Source organism: Bos taurus, chromosome 25 (genome assembly GCF_002263795.3).
Source record: "Bos taurus isolate L1 Dominette 01449 registration number 42190680 breed Hereford chromosome 25, ARS-UCD2.0, whole genome shotgun sequence".
Lineage (NCBI taxonomy): Eukaryota > Metazoa > Chordata > Mammalia > Artiodactyla > Bovidae > Bos > Bos taurus.
Genome location: NC_037352.1, coordinates 40,606,504 through 40,630,613, shown reverse-complemented (window position 1 = coordinate 40,630,613; position 24,110 = coordinate 40,606,504). Strand labels below are relative to the sequence as shown.

General features: G+C 55.1%; 1 protein-coding gene and 1 long non-coding RNA gene across 3 annotated transcripts in view; one reads left to right on the top strand and one right to left on the bottom strand.

Annotated features, from left to right (window-relative positions):
* Nucleotides 1-262: 262 nt before the first annotated feature.
* GNA12 (G protein subunit alpha 12) overlaps nucleotides 263-24,110 on the bottom strand; it is a 77,343-nt gene continuing 53,495 nt past the window's right edge. The window contains exons 2-3 of one of the 2 annotated variants that reach the window (XM_005225103.5): nucleotides 7,714-7,764; nucleotides 263-6,718 (exon numbers count right to left, since the gene is read on the bottom strand). In XM_005225103.5, coding sequence (XP_005225160.1) covers nucleotides 6,149-6,718; nucleotides 7,714-7,764 — 621 coding nt within the window. In that variant the 3' untranslated portion in view covers nucleotides 263-6,148. The remainder of the gene's footprint in view (nucleotides 6,719-7,713; nucleotides 7,765-24,110) is intronic. The other variant, NM_001192401.3, reaches the window with a different exon arrangement.
* Nucleotides 6,713-23,783, top strand: LOC112444339 (uncharacterized). The gene is made up of 3 exons (XR_009492898.1): nucleotides 6,713-11,456; nucleotides 12,006-12,248; nucleotides 20,816-23,783. It is a non-coding gene; the product is annotated as an uncharacterized lncRNA (long non-coding RNA).

Below are 24,110 nucleotides of genomic sequence, written 5' to 3'. Positions count from 1 at the left end.
TGCAGTTCCGACATGTCTGTGTCCACACTGCAGGGTGTGTGGGTCCCCTCCCGGGAGGGGCACCAAGCGGGTAGAGGGCACGCCGGGGATGGGACGGGGGAGCGGAGCCCGAGGCCCAGACCCCGCACATGCTGCCCAGCGGGGTCCCCGCGGAGCCGGGGCAGGGCTGCGCCCAGGAGGCCCGCAGGCGAGCCTCTGCACTCAGACCAAGGCCCGGGCCTTGCCGACCGCAGGCGGCAGAGACGCGGCACACCAGGAGAAGGTCGTTCAAGGCGAGTTTTAATCGTTTTATAGAAGTCATATATACAAAACACGTTCAACGAGCCACCGTGGCTGCACAGCACACTTTTACACTGAGCCACACGTCTCTCAGGCCGGGACACAGGTTGAGCAGAGGCCTGTCCCCACCGCCGGTGCTGGGGCTGGGGGCGGGGCTGGCGTGAGCTGCAGCGACAGCCCGGGGAGGGGCCCCGACCCCCAGGGATTTCCTTTCCGAGTGTAAAGACCCTGGAAGAGCTTGGGGCTCCGTCCCCGGGGGACACTGAGCCGGGCGCTGTCCTGGCCCCGGACCCCTGTGGGGTCCACCGCGGAGGCTGAGCCGAGGGTGGGATGGGGGGCGGGCGCACGACAGGGACCCCCTGGCTGCTCTCGCGTCAACAGAGAATACCACACTGGCCCGTTTTCAGCTGGTTCAAATGGACCAAAAGAAAAGACATTTGGAATGTTCTGTGATTTGCGTCAACAGGTCGAAAAGTAGTGCTGTAAGATTTCAGAGACGACAAACTCAACAGAGATCTATTTCAAATTTCTCAATACCGCAGCCGGTTGAAGAGTCTGACAGCTGAGGAGATGGGGACAGCGGCCCGGTGTCACAGGCTGCCCGCACGCCCTCACTCCCGGCTTCCAGACCCTCCGCAGGTTCCAGCTACCTGCTGCAGCTGAACCTGGAAAGGCGCCCAGGCTCCGCAGGCGGCTGGGGCAGGCGGGGAAGCCGTGGAGGACAGGCTTGGTCAGCCTGGTTGTTCAGTCAAGCCTGTGATCTGAATTCTCTCCACCTGGGTGACAGCCCTCTGCCCACTGCGGGTGCCAACCTCTTCCAGGGCACCTTGACAGCTGGTGGTGGGGAAACCTCCTGGCTGCTGGAGGCTTCCCCAGGGGCCAGGCACTGAACACAGGGGGTGGGGCCCCCGTGCCAGAGGGTTCACCTGCGTGGTTCACCCCTGACGCTGCCTCGAAGCGCTCAGGCTGCCGTGGGTCCCCGCTGGCCTGTTCCCCACCCGTCACCAGTCAGGGTTGAGGTGCACACCATAGAACGGGCACCACGTTCCCAGTCTCTGCCCGAGCAGAGGGATTCTGGAACCAGCTGGAGGGATGAGCCCCTGAACGGGCCCCGGGAGCACCAGGGCAGGGAGGCGAGGGCCTGTTTACCCCGACCCAGCGTCGCGCTCTCAGCTGCCCCAACGTGGACTCCTGTCGGCTCCCGGGGGCACACGCGGCCCACACGCCCGCGGTCCTGAAGGTCGCCTCCCAGACTGAAGAGCTGGGCCATGCTCGCTGCGGGGATCAGCTTTTGAAAGCACAAGAGAAAGGGCATCCCCCACTGGCAAAAAGGCACCTGAGTGACAAGCCTGGAACCGAGGGACAGACCGGGACGATGGGGACTTCACGTGGCTCGGCCCGGCCGCTCGCTGCTGGCCCAGAGGAGATGTGGGCCGGCCCAGGAGCCCGGAAGTGGCCCCAGCGTTTCATTCAGGTTGGTGTTACCCTCCCCAGCCCCCCACACAAGAAAACCCCCACCTTCCTAACCAGCTCCGAAGTGGGGACCCCAGTTCCCAGGTGGAGCCAGGCGTGTGCTTCTGAGGCGAGCCACGAGCTGCCCCATACCCAGAGCCTTTGGGTCCCTGTAGGAAGAGCCCCACACCCCAATCAGCTGGGGAGGGCCCTGCCACCCCGCGCGGGCTGTTTCGAGGCAGGAATCTTGTGGTCTGAGTCACCCCACTTCCCACCCCTGCTATACTCAGACACAGATTCCTCGGAAGGGCCCTCCTGCCGGGATACTCGAGGACTCCTGGGTTCTGGTGACACCCTGCTCCTCCTGCTATCGTGGGGCCGGAAGCCTTCACACGGGGAGCCCCCACGTGGAGCAGGGCTGCAGGGTGTCCAGGCTCAGCACCACCATCAGGGTCGGCAGAGACAGGCGGGCACCGCGGGTGCTTCGGGCAGTACTCAACCCGTCGTCCCTCGAAGCAGGTTTGCACCCAGGAGACACCAGCACAGCGTGGACACAGGGCCACGTGGAGCCTCAGAGAACACCAGCCCCTGGCAGGCCTGGCACCAACCTCGCAGCAGGCCCTGCTTTTCCTTCACATGGCGCTCCCCGAGCGTCCAGGCTTCACTCATGAGCGAGGCTGCGGAGCGCACCTGATGGACCTTAGGGAGAAGCTGGCGCCAAAAAGATGGGGTGAGCTGTCAGAGGCCAGCAGGAAACCCACCCCTGACTCCTTGAAACACACGGAACGCCCGCGGCGCCGTCCTCCCGAGGCGGCCTGATGGGCACAGTGAGGCGGGGACTCAGGCCACGACCTTGGGCCTGGGGGGGCCTCCACAGCTCTGCTCCATGGCTCGTGACCCCAGCTGCAGAGAAACCACCCAGGAGTCCAGGGGTGTGGACCCAGGGTGCCCGTGTCACCCTGCGGTCCAACCTCTACACGGGGAAACCGGAACCCAAAGAGCTGGGCCCCCAGGCACGTGGGTGAGGAGCACACGCTTCTCTGCAGGGGCGGGCAGCGTCTCTGCTCTGCTCTGGGGTGGGCAGGGGGCTGCCTTGCCTACCTCGGGCCGCTGAGGCCCCGCACACGGATGCACGCAGTGCCTCGCCGGGCAACGGCCGTAGACACTGCGCACCTTCCTTTTCTAGAAAAGAATCGGGTGCTGCGAGCTCTGGTGACTGGGAGTCGCTCTCGCTCTGCGTCACTGGTTTCCCGTTTTCTGACGGCACGCTGACCCCACAGGGTCGCGGAGAAGGGCCCCACCTTCCCTGGGCTCCCCCGGCCTCCCGTCTCTGGACGCGTCCACGTCCGTCCCAGGTCTCTGCTGGCAGGTGGGCTCAGGGTCTCCCTCGCACACATGCATGCCTGTGCTCCTGCCGCCCCTCCCTGTCCTGAAGTCGTGTTCCAGAGGTGTCCACACAGAACCGTGTTGGCGGCAGCTCTCCTGGTCGCCTTGTGTCCCAAGCATGGAAACAAGAACTGTGATCAACAAGTAGCGAACCTTCAAGGACCATCAGGGCTCGAGTTCTCCACGGGCTCTGAACTTGGGGGCTGAAAAATTTCACGTTGGCTTTGAATGCTGAATGATATTTTTCATTAAGAAAAACTAAGGATTTATTTTAATAAATATCCAGAGATCGAAGGTGGTCAGATCACCAAACCAGCCCCTCCTGCTGATGGTGAAATGCTGTGCATACTGTAAGCCGTGAGCAATTCGTTCCGATGACTCTTGTCCCGACACTGCTTTTGCTCATGGTGTCGAGTCAGGGAGCGTCTGTTCCCAGGATGCCTGAGTTAGTCGGTCAGAACTAAGGATCTTGTTTCAAGATGATTTCCTGATCTTAAGAGTTGAAATAACCTGACTCTTTTTTATCAAAGAAGTAAAAAAATTATAAGAATAAGGAGTCTAGAGATCTCTATAAATTACAAAGCTATAATGCAATATCTTTGAGACAATTTCTCTACAAACTGAAGTTAAAAAAACATAGTAAAAAAAATGCACATGTGTCCTTATGTGTGAACAGTGTGACTGCGAGGAGGAAGGCTTAGAGGAAGTTTATTGTTACATTTTTGCAATAATAGATGAGGCAGACCATCCCCTGCTGCTCCAACATCTCAATATAAAAGACAGCAAATGGAGGATAACAGTGAGATTAAAATACAAAGGCCTAAGGCTGGGAGAGAAGTGACTATAACCTACGTGTGGAAAGGCTGCGATGGTTTCAGTGGTGCCTGCGGAGCCGACCCTATCTCTGATGAGCACGGATCCTGGGGCGGAGGGCTGAGTGCCGTTGCGCCGGCTCAGCTCAGCGCGAGGATGGCTCCTGGCCACAGGGGAGGAAGTGGGTCAGGCCTGGGCTGGGCCATGCCCTGGCTCCCTGGCCACTCAGCACAGTCATGGCCACTCAATACGAGCTCGCTCCCGGGTCTGAGAGTGAGCCGGCAGCCACAACTGACCGTCTGAAGGACAAACCGCGCTCGCTGACCAGGCGGACGCCAACTCACCAGCAAGCCGTTCACAAGCCGGCCACACCCACCTCGGGGCCTCCGCCAGCGCGACGGGGGGTTTCCAGGTTGGCGGGAAGAGCGTGGATCCGCACACACGTGTGCGATGGGAAGCCACGGGCGAGGGGCGCTCGAGGCCCGAGGATGGTGGGGTCTCAGGACGCCCGGACGCAGTCCATCCAGAGGGTTCTTTCTCCTTTAAACCTCGGTCACTGGCCCTGATCCCAGGCATGTCCTTTCGGTTTAGAAGAGCCACAGGAAGCAGTACAAAAACAGCAACTTTTCTCCAGCCAAAAAGAGCCCAAACCCCGGCAAACATGGACAGGAAGTCTCGAGGGCCCAGAGAGAAACAGGATTTCAGGCCATCTCCTCATCGAACGCTGGACAACAAGCATGACTCAGAAGCAGGTCTGCCCCTCCCTTTCCTCCTGGGCCCGCATCTGCCACGAGCTGGATCCGTTTCTCTGCTGGTGAAGGGGAGCAGGACCCCGCTGGGACGCGGGGGGGAGCAGCGCACCCCTGAGCCACAGGCACAGGCTGGGCCGCTGGCCGAGGAAGCCTTTCCTCGTTTAAACGCTGGACGAGGCCTCAGCGCGCCGGGCACTGTCGAGCAGAGTCACACACGGCAGGGACTGGTTTGGTTTGGAATGCAATGTATTTTTAAACACAGTGAGACACCTGGGCAGGGCAGCCGGACACGTTCCCCGAGGGTTGGGCTCACGGCGCACGTCGCCACTTCAGCCTCCGCAGCGGCCCCCAGAGGAGGCCGGGGCCAACGTGCTTCTGCTGTGTGTGCTAGTGGAAGCGAGGGACTGTGATGAGAACCTGCCGTCTAGGGAGGAGCGGAGCCTGCGGTGTTAAGGCAGGTGCTGCGGCCCCGCTGCCGGCTCTCAGAGGGCCCCGAGAGGAGGGGGCACGCGGCTTCCCCCAGAGACGGTGGGCTCCCCGAGCTGACCGCACGTGTGAGACGACCGGGAGATGGAGGGCAGTCTGCAAGGCCAGCTGGTGTGAGGGCTCTGCTGAGGGGCGGGGGTGGGCACAGGGCAAGCAGGCACAACCCCCGGCCCCGTGCGGAGGGGAGGGGGATTCAAGGCAGCGCCTGGCCCACACCCACCCCGCAGGCCGTGGCCGATGGGACGGGCGGGAGGAAGGCACAGGAGTTGGGGCGTTAAGGCAAGTCCCCCGCGGGCTCTCACTCCCACCCTCCAACCTAACAGCCGGGGCCTCTTGGGAAACTGGCACCAGAGACCGAAAAGGCAACGTGCTTCCTCGGGGAGGTGGTGGTGGGCCCCCCGAGCTCAGCCCACACTTCCCCTCCTCCAAACCCCCAGGACCCCGCCAGGCAATGCCCCCACCAAGGACTCACTAGTCGGAGAGAAGAGCCACCCGCAGAGACGTCAGTGTTTGCGTCTCCGTCACTAAAGACAGAGCGTGCGTGCACACACACACGCGGTCCCCGATCGAACTGTCAGAAAAGGAACAGTGTCTGTAAAAAGAGAGAGCTGTGCTGTCAGGCGTCACACGTTAACATCACACGCGGTCCCCGATCGAACTGTCAGAAAAGGAACAGTGTCTGTAAAAAGAGAGAGCTGTGCTGTCAGGCGTCACACGTTAACATCACACGTGGTCCCCAATCGAACTGTGTCAGAAAAGGAACAGTGTCTGTAACGAGAGAAAGCGTGTTATCGGGCGTCACACGTTAACATCAAAGTGACCGCTGGACTTTCAGTAGTGTCACGAGTCCCCGGGGTTCAGTAGCTACATCCGCGTGTCCCCCCTGCAGCCGAGCGCAGGCCTCGCATCCCGAGCTGCATGTCCAGGGCTCCGGGCCGGGACCATGCACAGCCCGGCAGGCCCGGCCCGCGGCAGGCCCGTCACTGCAGCATGATGTCCTTCAGGTTCTCCTGCAGGATGGTGTCCTTCACGGCGTGGAACACGAAGCGGATGTTCTCGGTGTCGATGGCGGTGGTGAAGTGGTGGAACAGAGGCTTGCTGCGGTTCCGTCTCTTCCGGTCGAAACACTGGACCAGGAAGCGCTGGACGTCCTCCAGCCTGTGGGGGTCGCCCTTGAAGTCTGGGAAGTGCTTCTTGATGCTGACGGTCTTCACCTTCTCCACCAGCAGGTCCATCTTGTTGAGGAACAGGATGATGGAGACGTTGAAGAAGAGCTTGTTGTTGACGATGGTCTCGAAGATGTTCATGGACTCCACCAGGCGGTTGGTGTGCCTGTCCTCCATGAGCACCTGGTCATACTCGCTGGACGAGACCATGAACAGGATGGACGTGATCCCGTCGAAGCACTGGAACCACTTCTGGCGCTGGGACCGCTGGCCGCCCACGTCCACCATCTTGAAGGGGATCTTCTTGATGACGAAGTCGTGCTCCACGATCCCCTTGGTGGCCTTCCTTGCCAGCAGGATGTCCTGCTTGCTCGGGAAGTAGTTCTGTAAGAGTAGGTAAGGAGGCGTGGGGGAGGAGGGCGTGAGAAGACGGGGATGAACAGACGCGGGGGAAGGAAAGTTACGGGGACTTCTGTGAGAAACTGAACCAGATACCAGATGCAACTTTCATTTACAAGAATATAAATTCACCATGACGCAGAGAGAGAAGGAACCAGGTGGCTCGCTTCAGAATGAAGGGGGGGCTCACCAGACTGAGGAACGACAAGCAGGACCCTCAGGCCAGGCCCCAGCCTGCGGCCTCGTCTCCTCTCTTCTCCACGTGAAACACCCACCACTTTCCTCCTGCATCCTAGCTGCCTTTCTATTTGTCCAACTTCCAGAGCACATGCATTCCAAACCCTGACTCTGAACTGACTTAACTTAGGTTTTGCAATGCTGCTTAAATTTAGCCTGCAATATATTTAGTATGTTATTCTTAGAGAAACCTTTAAAGTCTTCAGCAGCACACGGCAACTGTGGTCACTCGAAGCCCTTTGATCCTGCCCTGTTACAGTCCTCCAGGGACTCCTGCACACCAGCTCTCTGGGAGCACCTTTGCCAGAAACCCTAGCAGGGAGGAAGCCTCTCAGCCCAACGACCCACCCGTGAGGTAAACGGGGGAGAGGGAAACGTCTCCAACAGCGCTGGAGATGGGAGAAGCCCCACGGGGGAGATGCTCCAACCACCCCAACAGACAGACTGAAAGAAACAAACAGACGGAAGGAGAAAGCTCTGGGCTGAAGAAACCCAAGTGCCGTGGACCGACTTCGCGGGGTGGACTCGAGGCTGCTGAAGGCCAGCAGCACCCGCAGAGAGTGGGACAACGGGGAGTCTCGAAGCCGACTAGACGCTGGCTGGTGTTCAGGGATGAGTGCGGCAATGGTGCTGGTCTCTGGACACGAGGCAGGGCTTGGGAGGGCAGCGGGAGCCCTTGCTGCGGGGGCTGCCCCGGGCCGCATGCACGCGTCACAGGCTCTGGGCGAGGGGGACTCACTCACCAGCTGGCCAATCCGGTCCAAGTTATCCAGGAAGTACTTCACCGATTCGCCCTGTCGTGGAGAAAAAAAGTCACGATTCAGTCTGGACTGAGGACCCTGAGGTGGTAAACGGGAGAACTCAATCCGGTGGCGTGAGTGCTGTCCTGCCTGCGTGTAAACAGGAAGGCCAAGTGAAAAGGCTAATGGGGGTATGTGTTTTTCAAAATAAAAAACAAATTAAAGGCTTTTTAAAAATGCAGTTTCTCTAGCTCTGATGCCCAAGTTTAAATTCAGACTGTGGTTTTCAAAGCAACTGCGAGAACGCGGACTCTCTGACCAGGCAGGTCCCTCCCTTTGCAGCTGGGGAGCCGGCTGTGAGACTCGGCTCCTGTGGGTGGTTTCGCTCCCGGCAGGGCCGGCCGGTGCGCTCCAGGCTCATCTGTTATTTGAGAAGCAGACACGACAGAACAAGTTCCAGTTTATACAACAAGCGGAAGCTCTGTCATGATGTCATGTTAGCACGACCTGACTTACAGTGCAGGACCAGGAGACTCTGGTCTAGACTTCCGTGGACGGATGGCCAGTCTTCTCCAGCCCCTGGACATTCTCTGGACTGCGCATCGACACAAACTGATCGCTAGCTAGAAGTGACCGTGTGGATTGGTCACTGTCCTGTTCTCAGAGGAGTGAGTCAGCTGACACGGCGGCTCTCATGGAGCGTAAGGAAGGTTTAGAGGATCTTCAGTGTTGATTAAATGAAGCAAACAGAGGAAGTGGTGAGTGAACGGGCAAAACCCCCCTTAAAAAGGGGGACGCTGACACTTAATTACACTCCGTGTGCCCAGAGGACTCAGCTTCCTGCAGGAGTCAGTCTAAGCCCCACTGTGCAGACAGGGCCCAGCGAGGACGGCGGGGGCAGGGGGGCCCTCCCGGGGAAGCCACGCCAGCCGCGCACTCACGACAGTGGAAAGTGGCCACGCACGCGCGCGCGCACACGTGCACAGCAGGGACGTCCTGGACTCGGAAGGAGGAAGCTCGTCGGAAAGGTTCCAGATGAGAGCGTGGGCTCGTATGACGCCATGTGGAAGCCCCTGGGCCCTCCCCGCTACGGGTCTCTGATGTGAAAGGAAGGAGCGCGGGTGGACTTCCTCTAGTGAAGAACCCACTTCTGGCCCGTGGCCGCCGTGGAGGAGAGCACGTGTTTAAGGGACAGACGCTTCTCCCGGGACAGCACAGACCGGGGCTCGAGGCACACTCAGCCCCTGGAGTCACAGCTGCTGGGGCACAGGCGGGCTCTGCCAGGGAGCCAGGGTGGGTACCCACGCGCCAGCCCCGCCCCGCCACCCCTTCTGCCAAGCGAGCTCCTTCTCCGTCCGCACGTCCCACCTGCTCCCGGGCCGACAGGAAACAGCCGGGGAGTGACAGCGGCCGGCCAGTGCACCTGGTCCAGGGCGCCTTCCTCCCCGAAACCCCCATCTCTCTCCTCCTGCCACTGCTCACTTGGGGCCTTCGGGGCGCAACGAGAGCTCCCCGACCCAACCCGCATCCGCCCGGGGAGGCAGGCTGGGCGGCTCATAGTGCAGCCGCTCCTGCTTGAGTCAGGCTGGGGTAGGGGTGTCTCGGCCTGCCTGGCCACGAAGTGTCCTGGCCACACCGATGCCCCAGGGACGCTGTGATGTGGGTTCAAGGGCAGAACCCCACAGGGGTGCGATGTGGAGACGCCCCGTGCTCCTAAGCAAGCACGTACTAAGCAAGGAAGGGAACCACTCCCCTAGTCTGACTTTCAACATTTCCAGCTACTGAGCTTGAAACCAGGGTCATCTCAATGGACCTTACGACACAACAGACGCTAATATAAAAGGACCTTATGGCTTCCTTCTCCACCAGGATGGTCGGCTTGATCATCTTGGCGGCTTGTCTGACTGCCTCAAAGCGGGCGGCTGTTCATGTCTGTGGTATCGTTATTACCGCAGCCGGAATGGACTAGGACGAGCACCCTGACGGGAACACTGTGTTACACGAGGCAGGAAGACACCAGGTCTTCTGCGGATGGCTACTGGAGTAACGTGAGCTAACAAAAAGGAACACGTGGAAAATGGGCTTTCTACAACCCCTCTGTCTGCCGTGATCTGATCCAGTCCCCCACGCTTGGCTGAGATCTGGTCTTCTCCGTCAGTGCCACAGGGGAGGTGTGTGCATGGAGGAGGGCCCACTGGGGTCAAGAACTGCTGGCAGAGGCCGTGCAGGGCACAGGGCAAGGCCGGGTGGGGTGGGCTAGGCGGGGCACAGGCGTGGAGGTGGAGGCCCTGGGAGTGGTTACCGAGGAAACAGCCCCTAACGTGCACTCTGGGCCAGGCGGCTCTCCAGTCCCAGTCCTCTGTCCACACGCGACTTGTCCCGATGCTCCTGTATTCAGCGGAATTAATTTTTAAATTCTTATCACAGGGCTTGTCAATGGTGAGTGAGAGGACTTGAAAATTTAGTTCATTCATTTAGATATAAATTGGAAAGACAAAATTTTAAAACAGTTGAATATTTAAAAACAACTCCATGTGACTGCAGCCTGCCAGGCTCCTCTGTCCACAGGGCTCTCCAGGCCAGAATGCTGGAGTGGGTGGCCATGCCCTCTTCCAGGGGATCTTCCTGACCCAGGGATGGAACCTGTGTCTCACGGCTCCTGCACTGGCAGGCGGGTTCTTTACCACTGAGCCACCTGGGGATGAACCATAAAAACTATTCTCAAGGTCAGAGTTTCATTCCTGTTACTTAACAGACACTGAACTTAAGACTTAACTTCCACTTAATGGAACATGGCTGCCTATCGCCTTTCTACATTTTGGGGAATTCACATCAGGATTGTAGCCTCTGCAACGCAGCAGCCAGAACCCAAATTCCGAGTCTCACTGGGGCCATGAGACGCGCACGTGAAGCAGATGCGAGCAGAGCAGGAAGAACACCCAGACGCCCGTCACCTGCGCTCTGCCAGCCGCGGTACGCCTTGCGCTCTTCCTTCCAGTTCAGGGCTGACCCTCGAACAACGTGGTTTTGAACAGCACAGGTCCACTGACACGCACTTTTTTTTTCTTTTAAACAAACACATACTACGTGCTCCGAGGTCAGCCGACTGTAAAGTTACGCTTGGATCTTTGACTTTGTGGGGTCAGCGCCCCAACCCCCAAGCTGTTCGAGGGTTAATTGAATATACTTCTTTTTAAAAACCACTTGAGAGGAAGTTGTCCATTTACCCCTGAAAGCTTCAGTGGACAGGCCCCAGGCCCCGGGCCTCCTGCGTCCATGCCCACGGCGACCCTGGGAGAGGTGATTCGAGCGTGGTGCTCTCACCGGCAGCACGGCCACCTCAGCACCGGCTTCTGCCTGGAATCGAGGGCTGCATGTAGCTGTCCGCTCTCTCCCGCCTCCTTTAATCTGAAACACTGATCTTTCTGAAGAACGCCGCGGCTCCCCCCAGGTGGCAGCTTTTGTGACGTTTCCAATCTTTACCAAAATGGTTTTCCAATCAGTATTGCACTCACTGGTCTGCGGTGGACCTTCTCCACTGTAAACGAGAGTCCTCCCTTCTCCCCTGTTTATCTGTTATCCACATGGACTCACAGATGCTTGTATTTCTCAAGGTTTGCTATTAGCAAAGTCATAAGACTGTTTGGATTTGCAGATCATAGAGCTGCATACAAAATCCTCAAGAATCTACGAAAAAGCTAACAACTGAGTCAAGAAGTGAGTCCAGAAACTTCACAAGATACAAGGTCAGTATGCAAAACCAAGTGCACTTTATATAAAGAGCCTTAAATAAGTGGATTTAAAATCTGAAAAAACTTCATTTGGTACTAACATAAAACATTTAGGAAAAATTTTTGTGCTGTTTCACAGGGTATGTTTTGTATTTTGAAATAGCCGCAGCTGCACAGGAAGCTGCAGAGACGGCCGACAGAGGCCTAGCGCCCCCGTCACCCCATTTCCCAGCGGCTCCAGCTCACGTAACTTAACACAGCACAGTCAGGGACTGACGCTGGTCCGTGTGTGCGTGTGGCTCTGTGCACATCTGTGGATTCCCGTGATGCCCCCAACCACCTCGCCCTGCTCCCCACAATCCAGACAGAGATTTGATCCATCAACACAGAGGTGCCCCTCCCCACCTCTGCCAGCCCTCATCTCTGGCAGACACTCATCTCAGGTCATCTCTACGGTTTACAGTCATTGGCTTGTTTTCTGTATAGTTTTGCCTTTTCTAGAATGTACTTTAAGTGGAATCAGGCAGCAAGTGACCTTTTGAAATTTTTTTTTTCCAAACTCAGCAAAATGCCTGGAGAAACCAGCTGCTGTGTGTATCGACAGTCTGTCTCATTACTCCTGAGCAGTGACGTCTGGTACGGATGAGCCGTGGCTTATTTACACTCACTGATCTGGAGACGTTTCGGTGATTTCCACATTTTGGGAATTACAAATGAAGATGCTATTGACATTCACGCGCAGATGTGTGGACACAGTTCTCGTTTCTCTGGGATGAATGCCCAGGATCGGGATCTCTGGGTTTTACAGTAAGTATATGTTCAGTAAGTATAGTTTTGTCCTTTTCTAAAGAAGCTCTGAAGCGCTTTCCCAGCACAGCTGTGTCACTGCACACTCCCTCCAGTGACGTACAGGCGTCCAGCTCCTCCAGGCTCTCGCCAGCCCTCGGTGCTCACACTAGCGTTCCTCTTCTGAGAACTACCGTAACAAGGTTCCATCGGGAGTGCGTGTGTCCCTTGCTCTGCGGTGACCCAGCGGGTCACGATGCCGACCGTCTCTTCGTGTGCTTGTCTGCTGTCTGCGTGTCCTCTCAGGCGAAACCTCTTTGTACCTTTGTCCATCTTCTCCTGGGACTGCTGTATTACTGTTAGTTGCGAGCGCTCCTTAGACACTCCAGATGCGAGCACTCCGTTAGATAAGCGGTCGTGAGGACCTTCTCTCATCTGTAGCGTGTCTTTCCGTCCTCGTAAGAGGGCCTTTTGCAAAGCAAAAGCTCTGGGTTTTGATAAAACCAAAATCGACTGTGGTGTCGTATCCATGACAACCAACAGGGTCTGTCCAAGGGGACATGCAGGTGGCAGGCAGGCACACGGAGACACAGTCCGCATTCGGGCCACTTGGCCAGAGGGGCACGCGGCCATGCTGTGAGAGGAGGGCTGTGCACTGGGAGCTGAGGGCAGTCCTGGGAGCCAGGCGCGGTCCCTGGCCAACAACTAGCAAAAAAAATCACAGTCCAGTGGCTGTGAGGAAATGCATCCTGCCAGAGACGGGGTGGGAGTGGGAGAAGGCAATGGCACCCCACTCCAGTCATCTTGCCTGGAAAATCCCATGGACAGAGGAGCCTGGTGGGCAGGAGTCCACTGGGTCGCACAGAGTCGGACACGACTGAGCGACTTCACTTTCACTTTTCCTTTCATGCATTAGAGAAGGAGATGGCAACCCACTCCAGTGTTCTTGCCTAGAGAATCCCAAGGACGGGAGAGCCTGGTGGGCTACTGTCTATGGGGTCGCACAGAGTCGGACACAACTGAAGTGACTTAGCAGCAGCAGCAGCAGAAGATGGGGGAGCTGGGAACAGCTGAGGAGCTCAGAGGAGGCTGCGGCCCCATTGACTTCTGAGCTCAGCCTGGTAAGACCTGAGCAGAGGCCCTATGTGCTCCGGGTGGTGCTCCGGGGCCCCACGTGCTCCTGGCGGCAGTCCTCCTGGGGCCCCACGTGCTCCCGGCGGCAGTGCTCCGGGGCCCCACGTGCTCCCGGCGGCAGTGCTCCGGGGCCCCACGTGCTCCCGGCGGCAGTGCTCCGGGGCCCCACGTGCTCCTGGTGGCAGTGCTCCGGGGCCCCACGTGCTCCCGGGGTGGTGCTCCTGGGGCCCCGTGCGCTCTGGGAGGCAGGAGTCCTGAAGCACACACGTGAGGCAGTGCATCGGTGCTGTTGTCTGAAGCTGCTGCAGTGTAACCACTTGTCACCCAGCAGGTGAATCATTAATAATTCATTTCTTCGAGCAAAGCCCTGTGAGCCATCAGAGGAAAGGCCACGTGCCCAGTGGGTCTGCCTGCGTTAGCAGGTACTGAATGCCTGCCGGTGAATGAAGACGTGCATTTTTTCAAAGCTGAAACTTAACATGAGCTTAAACATTATTTCCTTTAAAAATTCAGTGCGTTCCTGACCTCTGTCTACTATCGAGGGCCTACAGAAAAATCTGCTCCTCCCTCCCCCGCCATCAGGATGGCGCTAAGAAATGCTTCCTCCTCCTCCTCACAATGGGGCGGCCACATCAACATAAAATAGAAGCATTAAAAGCCTAATAAATGTCTGAAAAACCTCTTGCTTAGGCAGTAGTCCTTAGCTAAACTCGAAACAAATGGGATGAGTCAGAATATGGTTTCTTCAGGCTTTTTATGGAAAGCCCTGTATTTTCACTAACTTATTCAAATAACCCAAAGGAAAAAAGCCTCCAAAACACAACAGCTCCCAAAGTACCAATATTTACCATATTAGAAATTAAACCTGAGAGAACTTAAAAATACAAAGATATACGAACATCCACCCAGTGAGCCGCCGTGACAACAGTCATGGTGTCACCAGGCCTCTGGAGAACCCTGCCCCACACCCTGGAGATGCGGGGCGAGAAGGGTGAGTCATGTCTCAGTATCACCATGAAGGTGGTTTTGACCTTGTGGAGCCCTTGGAAGGACCCCCGGCCCACACTGACAGCCACTGCCCTAGAAAGCTCTGGCGCGGTGTACCAGCCACGATGCTCCGAGTGGCACAGCCGCCAACGCTGGAGACGACCCCCGGCTGCACACGCAAACTGCAGCATCGTGTAAGACAGGAAGTCCCGGGAGAATCAGCGGGAAAGGCCCACCACCACGGGCCTCAACATGGTGAGTCTCCAAACAAAACGGGGGCGAGGAGACAAGTCGCCGTGAGAGGCTTACACTGCGCACGTGAAGTTGAAAAACAGGCGTCACTCGACACTGCACAAGTCACAGCAGCGGAAGCACGCGGCCGGGAAACAAGCACAGGGTGAGTGGCCCCTGTGCGCCTCCCTATCATCCGTGTTTTGCCTCAAGAACCCTTGAGGGCTGACTCAGACGACAGTAAATGATGAATTATTCAGGATTTCCTAGTAAAAGAGACGTCACTTTTACCCCAAATCATCCAGGTTTATCTGAGTAGCGCTGCCTTTTCTGAAGTCCATGTGTCTCACTCCCTGAATCTAGGGAAGCCTGGCGTGCTGCAGTCCACGGGGTCGCAAAGAGTCGGACACGCCTGAAAGACTGGACTGAACTGAAACGTCCTAGTTAAGCCCGGCTCCTCTGGCACACAGTGGGACTCGGAGTGCTTATCAGCACTGTTCACTGATAAATCTAAGTAATCAATCCTATCGGTCTTTCCCAGACATGACGGGAAGCACAAGAGCTTCTCCACCCAGAAGTCCACACTGGTTTTCCTTACTTCTCTACTCCAGAGACACCCCTCTGCCATGACGGCAGGTGGGTGACCGCGCTCACAGACGCCACCTGAGAGTCTGGGAGAGGCCATCCCAGCACACGCGTCCCACGAGTCCCCCGGAATCATCTTTCAAAGCCCGACGCTGTCCCTTTAAGTCTTCCCAACCCCCTCCTCCAAATCCATCTCCACTTCCTTCTACAGGCAGCTTATCCGGGGAGCTAAGTTTAGCTCCCGAATGCTAATCTTTCCTCCAGGGACAGCCCGTGTCTTTGCAGGAGGGGCTGCCCTGGCAGCACAGCACTAGCTTCACGGAAGAATCAAAGGGGAGCAGCTGCCAGATCCTGGTAGGAAGGGGGCTGGGAGGGAGGGGGCAGAGATGTCCAAACTGCCCCTCACTCCGGCTCGTCCTACCCTGTCCACGGTCTCAGCAGGGTCAGCCCGGGCAGTCCTCACGGTCCACGTCTCATCTTGGGACAGCTTGTCAGTTTCGACTCAAAGCTATAAAATTCAGACGGAGTCACAGTGGGGCACAAACCTCACGAGACCCAACTGGTTTCCCCCATCACCTGGATATCGACCGTGGGAATCCTTTCCGAGCTCTGCTCACGAGTTCACGTGAAGTTCAGGCCCCGGCTCTGCACTGGGAGTGGTCCCCTGGCTGAGCCCAGCCCCCCGCCCCCCGAGTGCTGCAGAACGGCTGAGCTGGTGACAGGTGAGACTTCACAGGAGTGAAAGCAAAGGAGAGAACCCAGGGAGCTTTTCTTTCTACCTGATGGTGTTCAGGCTGCAGAGAAAGAGGGGGCTTAAAGGGCTGCGTGCCCCCCTCAGCTAATGGAAGTGACCCTGTGACTCCTGGAATCATCTAGCTCCTAAGGACAGACGACCCCGCTTTACAGCGCTCGTGCTTCCGAAACAAGCCTGTCGATCCAAAACCCAAATCAAATTTCATTTGATTTACAATCTGGATACTATTGGTTCTTCTTTCCTGTTTACATGAATTTGCTTAAAAAAAAAAAAATATCGTGGATAGTTGCCAAAATGGCCTTCTGGAAAACAAACTGCCAGCATGGCTATGATAAAGATGGGAACAGACAGCGGCTGGAGGACCGCACGCACGCTCCTCGGAGTGGTTGGTACCGACCAGCTCTTCAGTTCGGTTCAGTTGCTCAGTTGTGTCCGGACGACCATTTAAAATTCAGCTCCAACTCAGTCCACCTTGTCCCATCTGTCAGCCAACAAAATGCCGGGTGTGAGAGCAACAGAGGCTGTCCAGCTGCCCGGCAGCGTAGGCGCCCCCGGAGCCCACGTCACGGACCGCCTCACCCTCCTGCGAAGTGCGGAGCCTGTGCTCACCCCACCACAACTCCCGGCCCCACCCCCGCCCCTAACAACCAAGGTAAAGCAGAGGAGGAACCCATGAAATCAACACACGCCAAAAAACGGATTTGGGCACCGCAGAGCTGTGGTCTCAACAGAGCTTCTGTTCCTGGGAGGAGTCCCGGGCCCGCGCGGTGCTGGCTAACACGGCTCACGGCTGTTTGGTGTGCCAGCCGTCGGCAGATGGGCAGGTGGCTGGATCGGCACAAACCGCTCAGCCAGCTGGACCTCGAGGCCAGTAACAGGCCCTCGGAACCCGTGCATATCGCTGCCTATTATCTGATGCAAGACAGTAGGATTATTCCCATTCTCCAGGTGAAGAAACCAAAGCTCAGATGTTAACTTGCTCGAGGTCAAAGCAGCTGCTCATCCCCCAGGCCAGGCTCCGCGTCCTGCACAAGGCTGTGCTGTAACTGACCAGCCTGCGGGGCTGAGCTCAAGTGCACTTCCCACAAATCAAGTTAACACAGGGATGGGAATCCCACTCCCGACACGAAGGCTGGGGAGCTGGCGGCAGGACAGAGGGGACGACGTCATGTGGACGCCCCTGGCCCCGGTGCCGGGGTCAGGGTGCCTGCAGCTGGACGCTCGCATCCTCCCCCTCCTGGGCGGAACAAAAGGGGAAGAGAAGGGCTCAAAGCAGCCTTCTGTCTGCCAAAGCCTGACTCACCCATGGGCTCGCCGCTTGGCGCTGGGAAGCAGGAAAAGGCAAGCTCTGCACAGGGAGCCGGGGCTGCGGCCGGCGGGAAGGCCAGAGGCGGGGAGCCCCGGATGCTCCTGGGCCGCCCAGCTCCTCACAAGGGGCCATTGTGCCGCGTCGGTGGCTGGCAGGTCTGGCCCTGGGACCCCGACTCCGCAGGTCGTCTGGACCGGAGCTCCTGGGGGCCGCCTCTCTGCCCTCAGCCAAGCCTCTAGCCTTCTGCTGAGCAGAAGCGAGCAGCATCTCAGGAGAGACGCCCCATCTGAGCACACGGGGCAGCACAAGCGCCCAAGAAGGCTCACGGGAGAGACGTGGGCCCGCGACGCGAGGCGGGAGCCGAGCGGGGCCCGCGATGCGAGACGGAGCCGAGCGGGGTGTGCACCAGACGGCTGGATGGCGGCGGGCCGGCCGGCGTGCGCTCAGCACCGACGTTTATTTGCTTCATCTGGCAGAGAACACGTGGAGTCCAGCACAGGGAGCCCACAGAGGGCTTCTTCCTTTGGCCGTGCCAACTGTCTGAGCAAACGCCTCGTCTGGAAAAGCTTCTCCACACTCCCTCGACCGCGGAGCGGGGTGATGCTCTGCAGACGTGCACTGACTTTCTCTTCAACCCTACATGGACCTGTGACCTAAAGCTAGCTGAAGACGAAAGAGAACTTCTCCCAGACACCTGGAGACAGCTGCCACAAAAACATGTGCGTTTCCCAGAACGAATGTCGTGAAGAAGATTCTGGAAGCAGGCACTGGCTGCTACCCATGATGTGTTTATTACTGGGTCATGTCGCGCAAAATCGAGCACTTTCACCAACTACTCTTAACCTAAAAAAAAAAAAAAACACGCATCGGTAAACCTCTGACGCTAAAAAGGTTATGCTACAGAGCACATCAGGCTGAATCAATGATCTTGTTTATTGAGGTTCTGGTGAATGATTCAAAGGAGAGGATGTTTCAGTCCCAGATCAGCCTGTCAAAACCACCTATGAAGGTGACGTGCGGTTCAAGACAGAGGACGAGTCTTAAGACATTCCTCTGTGAAACGGATTTACCGGGCGCTTTGGACACCCACCCTCGGTCAGTGCCTGACAGCGGTCGGTTGTCGGTTGCTTCCTGGTCAGCTCCCTGCCTCTTTCCCCTGCGGTGGAAACTGGGATGTGAAGCAGACATCCAGCTGGCTCTCTTCCCTCAAGAACCAGAGCCGGCCAGAGAGGACTTCGACCCGGGGCCCCTTGTGAGCCAAGTGCCACGTCCCAGAGGGCGCTGCCGTGGGGCGGCCATGAAGGTGTGGAAACCCCAGTCCCGGCGGCTCTCGGGGTTCCTCCTTAGAACAACATCGGGGATTTGCTCAGGAGCAGAGCCAAATGAGACGTAAGCCACCCGCAGCCTGGGCAGCAGGGACCTCCTGGACAAAGGGGACATTTGAAAGGTGTCAATAAATTGCTTCTCAAAACAACATGTTTTCCAGCGTCTCCAACGGGGAATTTTGCTTGATATTTCCGGGGGAAAAAAAAAAATTTTTAAGCTCAGTAAATAAGAGGGTGAATTGTAGGTTATTTCAAAATCTTGCTTCTTGGAACCTGGGGAAGACACAACATTTTATCACACTCGGCACTAAGGCTGAGCAGACCTAGTGCCTTTTTAAGAGGCAATATTTATCGAGAAGCCAAAGGAGAGATCTGTACGGCCCGCCCGCAACCCGGGGACTAAGAGGTGTTCCAGCCTCAGTGGGCCCCAGCAAGCAGTGATGAGAGCAAGGGGTACGTGTCCCCCAGGGGGTCACCACCGCTGACGCACAGTGCTGCTCAGGGTTTACCTGGACAGACAGACTCGCTCTGTCCTTCCACCAGAGGAAGCGTCAAACTCCCCATCATTAAGAGATCCTCCTATCGTCTTAATAATGCTGGGTAAGAAGGAAAGATGGGAAAAAAATGAAATACCATTTACTGTGGAAATCGCCCCAAGAGAGCCAAATTTCCACCCTCTTTTAAGTACCACTGGTATATTTATATTTCCTTTAAGACTTCAATGCAGGGGACCCAGGTTTGATCCCTGGGTCAAGAAGGTACCCCTGGAGAAGGGAATGGCAACTCACTCCAGTATTCCTGCCTGGAGAAACCCCATGGACAGAGGAGCCTGGCGGGCCACAGTCCATGGGGTCGCAAAGAGTCAGACATGACTGAGCGACTAGCATGAAGAATGATGCATAAGAACGTTCACAGGAGCATTATTCTTAGAGCCAAAGAGAGGAAACTACTCAAATGCCCATCACAAAGCTGGAGGACAGATCAAGGAAATGCTTACCTGCACACCGGAATGCTACTCGATGACGACAACCACTGAGACACTGATTCACGTACCCTATGAAGGAATTCTCTTGCTTTTTCTCAGCCTGTCTTCTACATCGGGGGCCCCGATCTACAACCACCCCCGCGCCCAGCACAGGCTGTAGGAGAGCTCCGGTCACTCCGCGTTCTTGCTGATTCCTGGAACTGCCAAATGTCTCAGGTTCCGAAATCTGGTGAGCGCAGGTCATTTCCTCTTCTCAGAAATGCCTTTTCAAGCCGTGGGCCCACTTTTCTATTGAATTGCCTGTTTCTTACAGGTCTGTAGAGGTTCTTTAAGTATTCTGGACACGATTTTTTTTTTCTTGCAGGTTAGAGGTGGAGATGTTCTCTGGATGAACAAATCTTCACTTGACGGCAAAGTCTTAATCTTTCCCTTTGTCGTTGTTAATGACTTCAGTTCTCCCCTACCCCCAAGGTCGTGAAGATTTTTCTGTGTTGCCTCCTAGGAGACGCAGCCTTCCACCTGTACGTCTCTAATCCAGTTAAAACTGGGTGTGTACAAGGACCACCTTCATTGTTTTCTGTGTAGTTCCACCAATTTACTTATCTTATTGGATTTGACAATTCAATAGAAAAATGGGCCCAAGGTTTGAAAAGGCCTTTCTGAGAAGAGGAAATGATATTACATGCTCACCAGATTTCAGAAACTGAGACATTTGACAGTTGCAAGAATTCACAATATCTTATTCTGTACCAGTACCTCCATTGTAGTGGTTATTAAATTGTTTTAAAAAATAAAGCTTAGTATCTGTTTTGTTAGTGAAAGTCAAAGTATTAGCTGCTCAGTCGTTCCCGACTCTTTGCGACCTCATGGACTATATAGCCTGCCAGGCTCCTCTGTTCACGGAATTCTCCAGGCAAGAATACTGGAGTGGGTTGCCATTCCCTTCTTCAGGGGAATATTTCTGACCCAGGGATCAAATCCAGGTCTCCCACATTGCAGGTGGATTCTTTACCATCTTAGCCCCCAGGGAAGCCCCTTTTATTAGAAAAGGGGTTAACAGACTTTTTCTGTAAAGATCCAGGTGGTAAATGTTTTAGGTTATAGGGACTTCATGTAGTCATCTTTACTGCGTATTTTTTTTTTAATGCAAAAAAACCCCACAAACAAAATTTAAACTAGGGGTTCAAATAAAAATAAGACAAAAGAAAGTTAGCCTGCAGGCAGTAGCTTGCTGATCTCCATGAAGAACAAGTCCCTCCCATTTTACTCTTCTTCCAGAACTGTTTGACGTCATCCATCCTCAGGAGAATGCAAACCAAAACCACAGTCAGAAAAATGAAGCGAGGCTGGGGGACTCGTGCTTCCGGATTTCAAAACTCACTGCAAAGCTACAGCAATCAAAACAGTGTGTTCCTGGCCTAAGGACAGATACACAGGCCGATGGGACGGAATCGAGGAGCCAGAAATGAGCCCAGACACGCCCACCAACTGACGTTCGTCAGGGGTGCCAAGACCCCCAGTGGGGAAAGAGTAGACGTTCAGAACACGGTGCTGGAACAAGGAGTGTCCATGTGCAGGGGGAGGCTGGCCTCATGCCTCACTCCACGTGCAGACACTCGCCTGGAATGCACGGAGCCCGCAGCATGTCCAGCAACCTAAACACAGGAAGCAAACACGGGTAAGCCCTCCAGATCTTGGATTTGGCAGTGAGTTCTTGGATTTGATGCCAAAAACATGACCAAAAACAGGAAAAACCAGACAAGTCAGTCTCCGTTCTTTCTTAGGTTTCCAACCCTCCATCTGGGATCCCTTTCCTCTTGCTTGTTCCGTTCAGTTCAGTCGCTCAGACGTGTCCGACTCTTTGCGACCCCATGGACTGCAGCACGCTAGGTTCCCTGTCCGTCACCAACTCCCGGAGCTTGCTCAAAGGCATGCCCATCGAGTTGGTGATGCCATCCAAGCATCTCATCCTCTGTCGTCCCCTTCTCCTTCCGCCTTCAATCTTGCCCAGCATCAGGGTCTTTTCCAATGTGTCAGTTCTTCGCATCAGGTGGCCAAAGCATTGGAGTTTCAGTTTCAGCAGCAGTCCTTCCAGTGAATGCTTAGGACTGATTTCCTTTAGGGTGGACTGGTTTGATCTCTGTGCAGTCCAAGGGACTCTCAAGAGTCTTCTCCAACACCACAGTTCTTGCTTGTAGTCTTTACAATTCCTTTAGGGTGGATTTGCTGATGATAAACTTCATCTGAAAGTGTCCCTTTTCCGTCCTCAATTTTATAGAATTCTGGCTTAGGAGTTGTGTTTTCTCATAGGCACCACCTCAGAGCATCGTTTACTATTTCTGGCTTCTGCTGTAACTTTGAGGAAGAAAGCTGTCAAAATGTCACTCGTTGAAAGCTCATCTCTACCTTTTTCTGTAGTTACTTTTAAGATTTTTCTGCCTTTGGTTTTCTGCAGTTCTGATTTATCTCCTTATGGGCTTTACTATTAATCTTGCTTGGGATTCACTGGAATTCTTGACCTTTTGATCTGAGGCACTTTGTCAGCCGTTACCTGTTCTAATGCGGTCTCTGCCCCAGTCTTCTTTCTGTACATCCTGCTTAAATGGACACTGGACCTTCTCACTCCATCCTCCGTACCTCTCAACCTCTTTTGTGTTTTCCCTGTTCTTGCCTCTCTCTTCTACATTCTCATCTGTTTCTGGGCCCAAGCAGCAAACGGAAATCTTCTCTGGAAAAGACCCTCTAACCCTAAGCCTTCTTCCACTATTTCTTCTACACTATTAATACTCTTTTATGGGGTACAAACTGCCAAGTTTTTATTTTTGGTTTTTGTATTTTTCAATTCTACAAGTTCCAATTTGCTCTTTTAAAATAGGTTATACCACTTTTTAGTAAGTTTCCAGTTTTTCCTGGAGATATTTTCTTTCTTTCTGCACACATAAAGTTACATGTGTAGAAAGAGTACTTGTTTATACACATACTTTACACAGACAACTTGACGGGGGTGTGAAGGACAGCTGCGTTACAATCTGTGCGTGGCGAGCTTGAGGCCTGAAGCTGGAGGGTCTGCTTCTGCTGTCTGTCCTCTCTTCTGGTTCCAGGAATTGCAGGCTGTTGGCTGGCTCCGTGACGCCTGCTGTCCTTAAAAACGTCCTTTGTGGGGAATCTCCAAGGCTTAGGATTAGGCTGTCTTTCCCAGAGAGAGCTTCCACTTGCTCCTTGGGCACACGACCTGTCTGGAGGCCCTTTAACCTGAATTCAGAGCATTGGGGTTCTGGGTGAACGCGGGGGGTTGTTTCGCTTCTTTCCTGCTCTGGCTTGGCAGCCAAGCCCAGCTCTCTTCTCTCCCCCTCCTTTTCTGGGCTCACTCTGGCCTCACCCTCTGAGGTCCCAGCTTATGACAGAAGAGTCTCCTATAGATTCCTCAGCTTTGGCAATCTTAACGTTTCTCCCTCGTGGTGAGACCCTGAGAAGTTTGCAGAACGTCACAGCTTGGGCTCGCCGTTTAGATCACCAGCTCTCTCAGGGAGAAACTGCTGCTCGGGGCGGCTTATCGCTCAAGGTTCAACTGTCTTAGGGTTTGGCCTGGTCATTCTTTACGGTCTTGTCAGCGCTTATATGCTTTCATAAAGTTATTTTTAACATTTTATCTAGGATTTTAAGTTATTTTCGGCAGGATTCTCTAGATAACTAGTCCACTGTAATTAGAAGCCGGAAATCTTGCAATTACTGCTTTAGGATGAGTTCCTCGGGAGCTGAACTACCACCAGAGGATTCAGCACTTCACGTTTCAACTTAGAAGCTGAATCACTTTATGCTCCTGTCCCCTGTTTGAGTGAGTGACGGACCTATTTCCTGAGACACCAATCAACCCAGGACAGTATCAATCACCTCCGATCTGACAAAAGTTGCCTCGGCACTGCTTCTATTTGCATCTCCGTGGTTAGGAGCAAGGCTGGTAATGCTGTCTTCCTTCCCTCGGTCTTCTGTTGACATACAAGAGCTTGCTCACACAGGCTGAAGCTGTTTGATGCACTGACATATAAAAAACACCTTTGTTTTATGTTGAGGATTGTGTTTCTTGTAGTTTGTTATTTGCCTTTTGCCTTACTTTATGCTGACTTTTCCCATACGAAAGTTAAAAATGTTTACTTAGTCAAAACCATTATTCTTTTCCTTCGGGGTTTCTGGCCTTGTTATCATGCAACATCTCGCATTTTAAAATCTACCGTGGATCGCATTTCCATCCTGGGCCGGTCACTGGCTTACAATGCGCCAGAAATAAGGCTTGCAGCAACATTTTTCACAAAGACCTATATTAAAATAGGTTTTCTGAGGTCTGTAAGTATATAATACTCACTGTGATGAATGAGACGAGGGGAAAGGCCAGCATCATAAGCAGGAGCACGAAGTTTCTCACCAGCATGGGATCCAAGAATAGCAAATGCCCCGCTTCCCGCCTCTGCGCCCTCAGGCCTGAGCCACCCCAGAGGGAAAATAGGAGCGACACCCTCTGTGGGGCGGGGCCGAGCACACCTCGATGCGTCCTGACCTCAGCTGGGCCGTGCGGCAG